Source organism: Lactuca sativa, chromosome 7 (genome assembly GCF_002870075.4).
Source record: "Lactuca sativa cultivar Salinas chromosome 7, Lsat_Salinas_v11, whole genome shotgun sequence".
In the NCBI taxonomy this organism is placed as follows: Eukaryota; Viridiplantae; Streptophyta; class Magnoliopsida; order Asterales; family Asteraceae; genus Lactuca; species Lactuca sativa.
In genome coordinates this window covers 142,023,316-142,036,244 of record NC_056629.2, presented here as the reverse complement: position 1 = coordinate 142,036,244, position 12,929 = coordinate 142,023,316, and the positions used below count along the sequence as shown (strand labels likewise).

General features: G+C 35.2%; 3 protein-coding genes across 3 annotated transcripts; 2 read left to right on the top strand and 1 right to left on the bottom strand.

The window, feature by feature from the left end:
* Positions 1 to 1,396: 1,396 nt before the first annotated feature.
* On the top strand, positions 1,397 to 2,741 carry LOC111888660 (fasciclin-like arabinogalactan protein 19). Its single transcript, XM_023884791.3, has one exon. It carries the CDS (start codon positions 1,601 to 1,603, stop codon positions 2,618 to 2,620), a length of 1,020 nt encoding a protein of 339 aa, XP_023740559.1. The 5' UTR covers positions 1,397 to 1,600; the 3' UTR covers positions 2,621 to 2,741.
* Positions 2,742 to 3,422: 681 nt separating this feature from the next.
* Positions 3,423 to 11,133, bottom strand: LOC111888654 (probable helicase MAGATAMA 3). The gene is made up of 19 exons (XM_023884785.3): positions 10,980 to 11,133; positions 10,748 to 10,901; positions 10,281 to 10,408; positions 10,010 to 10,207; positions 9,684 to 9,875; positions 9,556 to 9,591; positions 9,393 to 9,478; positions 9,237 to 9,287; positions 9,023 to 9,134; positions 8,839 to 8,944; positions 6,142 to 6,239; positions 5,934 to 6,047; positions 5,760 to 5,852; positions 5,628 to 5,681; positions 5,391 to 5,449; positions 5,227 to 5,311; positions 4,669 to 5,160; positions 3,967 to 4,053; positions 3,423 to 3,877 (listed from the first exon to the last, which is right to left on the bottom strand). The coding sequence occupies exons 1-19, from the start codon at positions 11,079 to 11,081 to the stop codon at positions 3,671 to 3,673; spliced, it is 2,454 nt and encodes an 817-aa protein (XP_023740553.1). The 5' UTR covers positions 11,082 to 11,133; the 3' UTR covers positions 3,423 to 3,670.
* LOC111888655 (U-box domain-containing protein 4-like) lies at positions 6,934 to 8,481 on the top strand. The gene is made up of 3 exons (XM_023884787.2): positions 6,934 to 7,768; positions 8,360 to 8,370; positions 8,467 to 8,481. Exons 1-3 carry the CDS (start codon positions 6,934 to 6,936, stop codon positions 8,479 to 8,481), a joined length of 861 nt encoding a protein of 286 aa, XP_023740555.2.
* Positions 11,134 to 12,929: the final 1,796 nt, after the last annotated feature.

Here is a 12,929-nt window from a genome sequence, read left to right as displayed (position 1 = left end):
ATATATAATGAGAAAAAGTTTAGTGACTAAATGTGAACAAAGTCTAAAGTTCATTTCCCTCTAAAAAAATTCAATGATGTTTAAATGTGAACAAACTTACTCTTGCATTATGTTTTTGCAAATTATTTATTTTTGTTAAATTCTAGCAACATTTGTTGATGAAGAAATATATAAAATAAAAAAACATAACCCCAAAAAATATATTTAAAAAAACGAAAAGCCAAAACCGAAATAAAAAAAACCAATGGTTTGGTATTTTTCAAAATAAAAAATCAGAAATTTCAATCTAATTTTGGTTTAACAAAAAAAATGAACCATTCTCACCCATAGCTATTAAGAAATTGTGTTTCATGGTCAGAAATTACGTTGTATCCGAAGAAAAGAAAAATAGAAACCTTATTTTTTAAAATAGTTATTTAAATATGAATTGTTTTTTTCTAAAACTTTTTTAAATTATGAGTGACTTTTTTGAAAGAAAAAAGAATAGTGTCATTTTAATTATTGAATATTTAGCTATTTCTTTCTCAAAAATAATATTTTGTAAAGGTAATATGGTTGGGGTGGTTTGGGCGCAACACTTCATAAAACATGTTAACGGTTTTACTTAATTCCATATGTCTAATTAAATAATCATAAATTTCAATAACTATTCAAACATTTTAAGAAAATGCAATCTCAAATATAAATCAATTGTCCAGATAAATTAAAAATGTCTAAATTCTAAACAACTTGACTTTCATTTTTTATATCCTTTTTAATAGTAATATATTAATATGATGTATGTCAATACATGAAGTATAACAATATATATAATGTATCAATATACGTATGTATTTTTTATAAACAATGTATATGGCTTAGTGTAGATCAATTTATATGTTGCATAATTTTATAACACAAAATTCATATATATAATATTAAGATAATTTTTATACATATAATATTAAATAGTTTTATATCATAAAACTTATAACATAAAATGTTGGTTTCGTTTTTTGATTTTTATACCTTTTGCGGGGTTTTGTTTTTTTTTTTTTTTTCATAGATTTATTCATCAACAAATGTTGTTAAAATTTAACAACAATACATAATTTGTTAAACCATAATATAAGAGGAAAGTTTGTTTACATTTGGTTATTGAACTTTTTTTAGAGGAAAACGAACTTTCAATTTTGTTCACATTTAATCATTAAACTTTTTTTCATTATTTATTTGTCACTGAATTATTGAAACTTTTCACATTTGACCCTTATGACCGGTTGTTACCGGTCATAAGGGTAAAATGTAAACAGTTTCAATAGTTCAGTGACAAAAGAAAAATGAAAAACAATTTAATGACTAAATATAAACAAAATCAAAAGTTTATTACCATTTTAAGTCATTATCCCTTTACTGTATATGATTTTATTACGCAGTTTGTTCGGATATTCTGTACATAAGGTTTTAGAAAGCGGGTCAAACCAATGGCAGGTATTGTAAATAACATGTCATTCACACCGACTTTGGGACTTCCGTAAGTTCAGTTGCAACAGAAAAAGGAAGATCCCGCCAAAATCAATCATCTCGCGAACAACAGTGTTCTCTTTCTCCTCCGGCAACAATGGCATCATCTACTTCCGGCATCTCAACCTTCGTGATCATCCCTCTCCTTATCATACCAATAGCCATCATCAACATCGCCATCGTTAGCGCCGTCCGTGAAGGCGAACTTAACGTCGTGTTTGGAGTATTGAGAGGCAGAGGCTACCATCTCTTCGCCAACGCCATCGCCACTTCCGACATCCACTACGATATCAAATCCAACGGCAACTTCACCTTATTTGCACCGATCAATTCGGCTCTGTTTGCTATTGACATGACCATGGCGGCGTCAAATTACGTTGAGGCTCTCCGATACCACGTCGTCCCCCGCCGTATGTCGATCTCCGATCTGTTAAGCCTTCCGCCTGGTGAGAATTACATTCCTACGCTCATGCCTGGTCAGAATATTCTCGTCGAGCAGCGCCGGGATCCGAGATCGTTGATTACAGTCGGAGGTGTTGATATCGTTGTTCCTGGTATGTTCTATGGTAGAGACATTGCTGTACATGGATTAGATGGCATTCTCGAGTTCAGACCTCATACAAGAAGTTCACTTCCGAATGTAACAGCCGCATCGTTGTCGGATCTCTCCGGTAACATGAGTTTGCAATCGCCGGACGCTGATTTGCCACCTCCTAGCTCCTCTACACAGGACCTTCCTCCTCCTCTTGATTATAATCCAATCGGAAATCTCACGTTTCAGTTTCCGGAGGACGTGCAGTCTCCTCCTTCCGATTCTTCTTCCGATTTATCCCCAACGACCGACGGAATTGCTAGCCCTAATCAGTCGCCGAGTGATTCCACGTATCTTGAGGAACACGTGTCAAGAGCAAAGCTATTAGAGTTGACTTCTGCTGTCGCCGACGACGACCTTTCATCGGCCACCGAACAGACCAGTAACCGTCTACAGAAATTTACTCCGGCGGATGATGAGACCGTCGACTGTTGGCTGGCTGATAACGGTGTTGATCCGAAGAATGCTGCAATCCATGCGCGAAAGCTCTATATCGCATCTGACATGATTTGTGCACAGAAATAAGGCTAAAACATCTGGTAATTTTTACTGCTATTAGTGTATGTTTCATATTTTCTTTGAATTAGGATATGTTTCTTCTGAATCCTACTGAAAATCATTCTTCAATAAAAATATATTTTTGTTCTGTTGAAATTGCTATATTTCCAGTAGACCTCGTGTTTGATTTTTCTGTGATTAATTGATGGAAACTGCACTAACAAACGACATGAAATTACTAAAAGCATTTTAAATAAGAATTATTTTGGTACAAGACTAGGGACTTGTTCTATTTTTTTCGATAAGTATTTATCTAAATGAAACATATTTGTTTGGAAGAATGTCTTATATGAGCATATGTTTTCTGTTTTAGTTGGAGTTAAATAAAAAGTGATTGTATGTTTGACAAATCTCTGATATATAAATTTTTAGATGATGAAAAATAACAAATTTATCAACAAAACTCAAGTACAATAAGAATAGGGTAACAAAGAGGTAGAAGTGTAGATAGTCACACATCCACAAGGTAAAAGACAATGTTTTCATAAATGAGCTCCAACATAAAAGCATCCCCAATAGGTGACTTTTAAGAGTTTTTTTTTTTTTTAATAGTTATTTCATGACAAAAAGTACTTAATAGATGAGTTATTTTTTAAATAGCTTGCTAATTAACAAGATATTATCATGAGATTTTTCAAACATTTGTCCTCACCGTGCATGTTTTGGCAAACCATAAATGACCAATCGTATAATTTCAACTAACGCAAACTATAACACTTTAGTTCTAAAGGGTCGATTTCTATTTTTTAAGTGCTAGTGTTATTCGTGGTTAAAAACAAAAACGAAGCAAATTTCTGGAAGCATTTCTGTAACTTGGAATTTACAGTGGGCCTATTTTCTCTATTAATATAATTTCAGTCTCGCTTTTTCCTTTTCCAGATTCAATACCAAGACTCGTAAATATCTTATCTAACACTATTTATGTAACTTGGGATCAAATAGCATAATGGGGTGATATGATAATCAATTCATGCACCCAAAAAAAAATCACAATTAAATAAAATATCATTTTAGTTGTTAGTCATCCATGCCACCACCATCATCATCCCCTCCACCAGCATCATCCGCATAATCATCATCTGGTAAACCTTGATCAGGTTCAATTGGATCATAAAGAGCATCATTTTCCATGTCATCTAACCCTGTTCCCTCTGCTACAGCCTCCACTTTTAACATGGATTCCAAGCTAGCTTCAGTCAAGAACTCTGTGTATGGCTTAGAAACCTGAACACAAAACAATTTAATGAGAAAATCTTCATTTCTTGGAAATTTGGAAAAAAATAATAGCAATAAGAAAAAAGTCAAAAACCAACCTTAAAGAGACAATTTCTCTCCTCTGCACTTGTAATCAGATTTTTCCAGTGCTCGTCTTGTTTTAGTGCTTCAGCCGACCCAACCACCTAACAAAACCAAAACATCAGTCAGTTAAAAAAAAATAGAGCTACAATTAACAAAGTTGGACTCTAGAAACCCTAGCCTCTTTTCTTTTTTTACAGGTTGTACTGTGTTTGAGATGCATCGGAATAGGACTGACACAGATACCAACAGGTGACAAAAATTGTAACTTTTTGTCCCACTCAAAAAGCGAAACAAGGTGGGACATGGACTCGCATTCGGTCTCACGTGTGTGCAAAAGACGTAAATGCCTTTCCCATCCTCTGTCATCAAAAAAAGACCTAGAAAAAAAAAACTTTTTTAGTCCTATCCAATGTAACAAATGCAGCCGTAAGGCTGCATTTGTGACACAACACCGGATGAAACTAGGAAAATTTTCTAGGTCTATTTTTGATGACAAGGATGAGAAGGACATTTATGTCTTTTACACACACGTGAGACCGAGTGCGAGTCCATGTCCCACCTTGTTTCGCTTTTTGAGTGGGACAAAAAGTTACAATTTTTGTCACCTGTTGGTATCTGTGTCAGTCCTATTCCGATGCATGTCAAACACAGTACAACCTGTTTTGTCCTGTGTAACAAACAGAAACGGGCCCCAAGGCCAAGTAGCAAAAGCATACCAGGACAGAAGCCCTTGCTCTGGTAATACCAACATTCATTCTTCTAAAATCAGCGACGAATCCAATCCCTCTCTCTTTATTGGCCCTAACACAAGAAAATATGGCAACATCTTTTTCTCTTCCTTGGAAGCCATCAACCGTATTAATATCAACAAATTTCTCCGAGTCCACACCAAATGTTTCCTTATATTTATTACGAAACAGCTTGACTTGATGTCTGTAAGGTGATATAATAGCAAGCCGATCACTTGACTTCAGCTCTGGATAACTAATGATCAATTTATGGTACATTAACAACACAAAATCCACCTCATCAACATTCTCCCATGATCCACTCCCTGAAGGCTGTGTTTCTTTTCCTTCATGGATATCAAAAAAACAAAACGGCCCAAAGCATCGGTATTTATGCCATGCACGCTTTGTCCTGTCTTTAACATCTACCCCATCTTCCAATTCTCCATCATAGAATTCACTTGAAGGGAAGCTTCTTATCTGTGTGACATAAAATTAACTTCAGTGATATTTAATAAAAATTTGTAAGAATTGTTAGAATTAGACCTCGGGATGCATTCTGTATTGTGTCTTGAGCATTTGTACTGGATACCCAGCCTTTTGAAACCTTTTAAATAAGCTCATGCTATAACTGTTGTACAAAATAAGCTTCATTAATTTAATCACAATTAAATATTCTTTTTTTTTTAATGATTTGATTTTTGAATTACCCGAACTTCTCTGCAACAGGAGAAATAACAGTGGCAGGCAACTGAACAGGATCACCAACCTAGCAAAAGAGAAGAGTATCTGAATAGGGTTAATTGCAAAAAATAGCAAATGTACTTTTATTTACTTGTTTATTATTATATTAGCCTACTTTCATTTATTCCTATTATAACATTGATTTAAAAAGAAAGAAGTTGAAAGTACAATGCCAAGAAATCTTGTTTGCACAATGTACATACCAAGAATACTTGTTTGCATCCACTGGCTAAAGGGACTAGTGTAGCTGGTTCCACCTGTTGAAAAAAATAATAATTAGTAGTAGTAGTAATATTAATTATCAAAAAAAGCAAACAATAGAGCAATAATCTTACTGCTTGAGCAGCTTCATCAATAACAACAATGTCAAAAGCGCGACTAAGTTTTGTGAAAAGACTCGAACCACTGAAACTAAGAGTGGAAAAAACCTGAAAAACCAAAACCAATAAAAATATTATTAATAAATAATAATATGCTGATTTGGGATAAAAAAAAATAAAAATACATACGATTGCTGACTCATCCATGATGGAAGCACGCATTGTGTCTCTGTCCCTTCCAGCACCACCTTGCTTCTGTTTATCAGCAGTTTGAAAATCCATGCCTGCAAGTTTTTGTTCCACCTAAAAAGTAAAATGTTAATATTTTTCATTTTATATTTTTATTTCATATAGAGGTTTAATAAAAAAAAAATAATGTAGAAATTTGATTACATACAAGGTAATCCATCGATACTGCCTTGACAGAATGATGTGCCTTGAGACCAATTCGAACAATTTTAGGAGTATATTCACGGTCATTTTCATCGCGTATGCCTGAAGTTAATCAAAAAAAAAATGTCAATTTCAACAATAACAAAAAAGTTAAATGCAAGAAATAACAATGTCCTTTCATTACTTTGTTTATTCTAGACAAAACTTCAAAAATGGTCCCTGTGGTTTTTGAAAATATCAAGTTTAGTCCCTAAGCTCAAAAAACCTCACGGATCGTCCCTATGGTTTCAAAACTTTTAACATTTGGTCCCTCCGGCTAACTCCGTTACCATTTAGCGGTTAAATCAGGGGCATTTTTGTCATTTCACTCCTTAGGGACCATTTATGAGGTTTTGTATTCCTTTTTTTTAAAATAAATAAATAATAAATAAAATTTAATATGCAAGGGGTCCTCTCTCTCTCTCTCTCTCTCTCTCTCTCTCTCTCTCTCTCTCTCTCTCTCTCTCTCTCTCTCTCTCTCTCTCTCTACGAAGAAAAGCACCTCCTGTTTCTCTTTCTTTCCCTTCCCCTCTCCATCTTCATCTTTAACCCGAAACAGGGGAGGAAAAGACGAGGCAAAACCCTAACAAATTTCATGTAAATTTGATCCTCTCTTTGTGGGTATTGTTGCTTTTTCTTTAATTTGGAACCATGGATTACGATAGCATTGAATGCGTTTCAACCTCGGATGGATTGGGCAACGAAGAGATCCCACATCATCATCATCATTTTACGTCATCCAAAACTCACAACGTCAATGTTATTCCTTCAAAAATCCATCCCACCAGTGTCTTTCAGCCTAATTGAGAGCATTTCGCCTGAGGATTTACAGCCGACTGTTAAGATCTGTGTTGATAGTCTCAGTTCGAGTTCCGTTGCCGTGAAGAGGTTGGCGGCAGCGAAGCTGAGACTGCTAGCGAAGAACCGATCAGATAATCGAGCGTTAATCGGAGAGTCCGGCGCCATTCCGGCGTTGATTCCACTTCTCCGGTGTACCGATCCTTGGACTCAAGAGCACGCCGTTACTGCGCTACTTAATCTATCTCTCCTCAACGATAACAAACCACTGATTGCCAACACCGAAGCAGTAAAATCCCTAATTTATGTTGTAAAAACCGGGACGGAAGTTTCGAAGCAAAACGCTGCCTGTGCGTTGTTAAGTTTAGCTTTGGTCGACGAAAACAAGGCGTCAATCGGAGCTTGCGGAGCTATTCCTCCATTGGTATCTCTCCTAATCAATGGTTCTAATCGAGGGAAGAAAGACGCGTTAACCACTCTGTATAAGCTCTGCTCGATGAAGGCGAACAAGAAGAGAGCAGTATCTGCTGGGGTGGTGAAGCCTTTGGTGGAGCTAGTTGCCGGGGAAACGGGTGTCGGAATGGCAGAGAAAGCGATGGTGGTGTTGAGTAGCTTGGCGGCGATAGAGGAAGGGAAGACCGCGATCGTGGAAGAAGGTGGGATTATGGCGTTGGTGGAGGTGATTGAGGATGGTACATCGGTGAAAGGGAAAGAATTCGCGGTGGTGACATTGTTGCAGGTGTGTGAAGAAGGTGTTTATAGCGGCAGAAACAGAGGGTTGTTGGTCGGAGAAGGTGCGACCTGAGACTATCAACACAGATGAAGATGGAGAGGGGAAGGGAAAGAAAGAGAAACAGGAGGTGCTTTTCTTCATTGAGAGAGAGAGAGAGAGAGAGAGAGAGGTGGGACCCTTGCATATTAAATTTTATTTATTATTTATTTATTTTAAAAAAAAAGGAATACAAAACCTCATAAATGGTCCCTAAGGAGTGAAATGACAAAAATGCCCCTGACTTAACGGCTAAATGGTAACGGAGTTAGCCGGAGGGACCAAATGTTAAAAGTTTTGAAACCATAGGGACGATCCGTGAAGTTTTTTGAACTTAGGGACTAAACTTGATATTTTCGAAAACCACAGGGACCATTTTTGAAGTTTTGTCTTTATTCTATTTATAGCATCCTACTTTATAGCCTTGTAGTTTAAAAATCCTATATTTTCGATACCATTTCTGTAATGTTGTCTTACACAGGGACCATTTCTGTAACATTGTTATTACACATGTACCATTTCTGTAATTTGGCTATTACATAGGGACCATTTTTATAGCTTTGTTTTACACAAGGACCATTATTGAAATTTTATTTCATGACATTGACTTACACAGGAACCGTTACTGTAATTTTATTTTACACAAGAACCATTTCTGTAACTTCACTATGAAACAGGGACCATTTCTGTAATTTTTGCCATTACATAATTTTTTTTACACAGGGACCATTTCTGTAAATTTTCATACTTAAGGACCATTACATAATTAGACAGGGACCATTTCTATTAAGAACCATTATATAATTTGTTTTTACGCATGGACCATTTCTCTGAACAAACTAAAGGGACCAAATTTGTAAATCATGCAAAATAAAAACTACAAGGATCAAAACTGTCATTTGGATATTTCCTGCAATTTAAGAGGGATGTGTATTGTATTATATAATGTCATCCAAATACAAAGCAACTTTCATTACTATAATTAGGTAGATTTTTAAAAAATAAGAAAAAGGTTGAAAGTAAAATGCTATAATTGGCAGATTTTACAAAGTACAATAACTTAATAAGAAAAAAAAATCAGAAATGGAATTATACCAGTTTTCAAGAGTCGTAACACAATCTCATCAAGTGCAGAATTTGATGGAGCACACACAAGAACACGTACACGATATCTTCTGCTAGAATTCACAACTTCTGGTTGCTGTGTAAACACAAGAAAATAATATAAAGAAAAAGAAAAAAAGAAAAATATAAAAAAGAAAAAAGAAAAAGAACTTACCAGATCATTACCAGTAGTGGGAAAGAAACCATCATCACCATCTTTAGGCATCTTTGCATCTCTAGGATTAATACCAGATAACCATGGTGAAGCTTTGGCCCAGTGATTGTATCTACAACAATTTCATAGTTTATTTCACTTTTTTTTTCCAAGTGATTATGAAAAAAGTAAAAATGAATAATGTAAATACTAAATAACCAATGGAAAAGCATACTTGTCTTGAATATCTAAATCTGGCCCACGTCTTACTTCACTTATTTTATCCCTGCATAAAGACAGTATTAACAAAAGAAGATAACATTATTATATACCATAAATACCCTCAAGAAATCAATCTCTTACAGAGTTACTAAGAGACTTAGATACTCACTTGGTATGTATACGAGCTGGAGTTGCATGTAATATGGCACTAAGAAGCCCAAGAATTGTTTGTGTTTTTCCTGTTCCTGGTGGGCCCTAAATGGACAAAAAGTAAGAGTTAACATTTTCAAATCACAATGCCTCAATAAGGAAATCAATGGTAAAAGGCAAACCTGAATAAGAACAAACTTTCTGCGTGAAAGACCTGCCTGTAGGATTCAAATTTATAGTTAAGAGTTAACTAATAATATCCCAAAAAGAAAAGGAGAAAGGGTTATCAAGTGGTGAATTGAAAACTCACACGTATAGCTTCCAGCTGTGTTGTGTTATGATTAGTTTGAATATACTCCATAAGTGGCTTAGAAATTTTCCAAGCTTGATCTTCAGAACAATGAACACTATCAGAAGCTGTTAATATCAAATCCTTGTATGGCAAGAAGCTAATTGAACGCAGAGCAACATATTCACGAGCTATGGTTGATAAACTGCAAATCTGCACTTACCAAAATATGTCATTAAAGAAGAAACTGATAACCACATTCTATATACAATTAGTAAGCATATTAAATCTCTTGAAAGCATATGAATAACAAAAACAAAGAGAGATTAATAAAACTACAAAAATACCTTCATGATGCTCCAGGGTTTGTTTTGTTCTCCAATAAGAGAACGCATATTCATCAGCCTTTTGGAAGTGTTAAACTCATCTTTATCTACTCGCTTTAGTTCTCCATCTAATTGCATTCTGAGTCTGATCTTGTCTGGTAGACGATGTTCAACTAATGCAAATGCATATGTAGTGGGAAGTTCTTTATCATCTCCAAACTGTAAAATTGAATCAATATAATACAACCAATCAATTGTATAAGATCAAATTAAGTTTCAAATCTATACTTACCTTCTTTTTTGTCAGCAATAGTAAGTCATTCTGTGATACAGATCCCCAGTCTTCACCAAATACCTCTGGTAGATGAAATCCACCGGTTTCATGACATTGAATTACTATACCCATCTTCCACTCCGTTTCTTTAAAAGAGGAAAAAAATCACAAAAACATGTCATGGCTTTAAATGAATACATATTGAAAACAGTAAAGAAAACCAGAAGACTTATTGATGATTGGAGGAAATTAAAGGTTCGTTACAGCTAATTTAACTAATATCCGAACTTTTTGAAATAGATTAGTTACAGCTACAAGCACTCATTCAACTTCTATATCAAATATGAAGTGAAAAATGAATCCAGTTAACATCATAACTCAAATGTAGAAACAGAAACTAGTTCGACTGCATTTTAATGAAACTACATCGTTATGATGCTATGGTGACACTCAGATCATAACTAGAATAAGATCGAACAACAAACCTTCTTCCTCATCTTTGCCTTGTACGATTTGAGCTTTAACTTCTTCAAATAAGAGAGGCTCAAATGTGGCAAGGTAATCATCCACATCTTTATAAGTGTCCTTAACTTGTTTCAGACCCAAATCCTTTTCATTAGCAGCATTTTTGTTCTTTTTCTGCTCAAAATCGAATCAAATGAGTTAGAAAATTTTGTATATTGATCGTACGAAATTAAATCTGACGAGAGAACTTACCGATGATTCTTTGAGGAGGCGGAGATAGTCCCAACCGAGAACAATTTTGTAGAAACGATGGAGGCATCCTTCTTCTTCGATCAAATTCCTCTCTATGGCCATCGCTGATCGCCCCACGCTCTCGGAAAACCCAGGGTTTTAGACGCCACCAGGGTTTAATAAACTTCTAAAAGTAAAAGGGTTTAAATTTGACAAAATGTTGAAATTGCTACGGAGGGTCGACATTGTACATGATAAAACATTAAGGGTCTTTTTTGCCAAGAAATCAAAAGTCATTAAAAATTTTACTGTGAGGTGTAGGGATGAGATTTAGAACCGGAAAACCGGACCGGAACCGGAACCGAACCCGTTAGAACCGGAATATATAGAACCGGGTCCGGTTCCGGGTTTAAAAATTGGCTTTATCCGGGTTCCGGGTAATCCGGGTTTGGGTCCATTGGGTCCGGGTAAACCAGGTCTAAAATCCGGAACCGGTTTTTGGAACCGGAACCACTTTTTGTGAAACGTTTACAAGATGCATATCTTATTCGTTTCAACTCCAATTGACATACGGTTTTTTCCAACATGTAGTTTAGAGTTTGTACATGATTCTAGACTATAAATTTTTCATTTTTAGTTTTATATTCATTGACTTACAGTCCTCAAAAGTTGAGATACCAAAGCTGAAAGTTTTTAGTTTTTTAGTTTTTTTGTATTCGGTGAAAGTTTTAAAGCATGCATATCGAATTCGTTTGAAGTCGGATTGACATGTGGTTTTTTCCAACTTCTAGTTTACAGTTTGTACATGAGTTTAGACTATAAGTTTGTCATTTTTAGTTTAACATTTAATGATTTACAGTCCTCCGAAGTCGGGATATCAAAACTGAAAATTTTCAACTTTTCAGCTATTTGTTTTTGTACTTTGTATTATGTGAAAATATTAACACAAGTATATCTCATTTGTTTAAATTCAGATTGACATGCGGGTTTTTCCAGAATGTATTTTAGAGTTTGTACATGATTTTAGACTCTAATTTTGTTAATTGTGGTTTCGTATTCAATAAGTTACAGCCCCCCAAAGTGGGGATATCAATATGAAAATTTTCAAAGTTCAACCCACTAAGTTGTAAGTAATTACCAAAAAATTCCGGTTTTTTCGGGTTTTCCGGGTCTAAACACACTTTATCCGGTTCCAACCTACCCACTTTGATGTTTCCGGGTTTTCCGGTTCTAGACCCACTTTACCCGGAACCGAACCGGAACCGGTTCCTATATATCGGTCTGGTTTCCGGTTCTATAAAATCATGTTAACCGGTTCCGGGTTTTCCGGGACCGGGTCCATCGGGTCCGGGTTTAGACCTACTTTCATCCCTAGTGAGGTGGTCAAAAACTCAAAATGAGTACAAGGTTGTAGCCTTTTCATCGCTTCTTTCATTTCTTCATCATTTTCTAAGAAACATATTCAAATGGCTCATACATGCACGATACAATGAATTGAAGATGTGGATGGAGAAACTCTAGTTGGGATTGGACATGAGGAGAAGGTGAGGCACCATGATCAGACAAAGGAGTAAGAGGGAAATTTCTTATTCCATAGCAAACGGAAAATACAATAAATTTAATATGTAATATTTATCAAACTATGGAAAATATGCAAAATTTCTTATTCCATTATATAAGAAAAATCAGTCAAATCATTCAAAAGACTATAAAAATAAGCGTGCGAAAAGTTAAAGAAAACTCGGTTGAGTTTTAGCAAAAACTACGTAAAGGAGAATCGAAGTACTCCTCATTATAAAACCGAGGAAATAAAGAATGTCAAAAACATAATTCGTACGAGAAATATATGATTTTTGCAAAATCATTTATGGTATAAAATATGGAGGAAAAATAAAGTCAAAATTAGCCAATATAACATAAAGGAAAGTTGTAGTATTAATCGATAACTACATAAATATATAAAAAACGTCG

What these genes read in the sequence shown, in the direction of transcription:
- LOC111888660 (XM_023884791.3), top strand. Translation starts at nt 1,601, where the DNA reads ATGGCATCATCTACTTCCGGCATCTCAACCTTCGTGATCATCCCTCTC.
- LOC111888654 (XM_023884785.3), bottom strand. Translation starts at nt 11,081, where the DNA reads ATGGCCATAGAGAGGAATTTGATCGAAGAAGAAGGATGCCTCCATCGT. An exon ending in TATTGCTGACAAAAAAGAAG is followed by an intron (nt 10,208 to 10,280) that starts GTAAGTATAGAT and finishes TCAATTTTACAG; the next exon opens with TTTGGAGATGATAAAGAACT. An exon ending in AACCCTGGAGCATCATGAAG is followed by an intron (nt 9,876 to 10,009) that starts GTATTTTTGTAG and finishes TGGTAAGTGCAG; the next exon opens with ATTTGCAGTTTATCAACCAT.
- LOC111888655 (XM_023884787.2), top strand. Translation starts at nt 6,934, where the DNA reads ATGTTATTCCTTCAAAAATCCATCCCACCAGTGTCTTTCAGCCTAATT.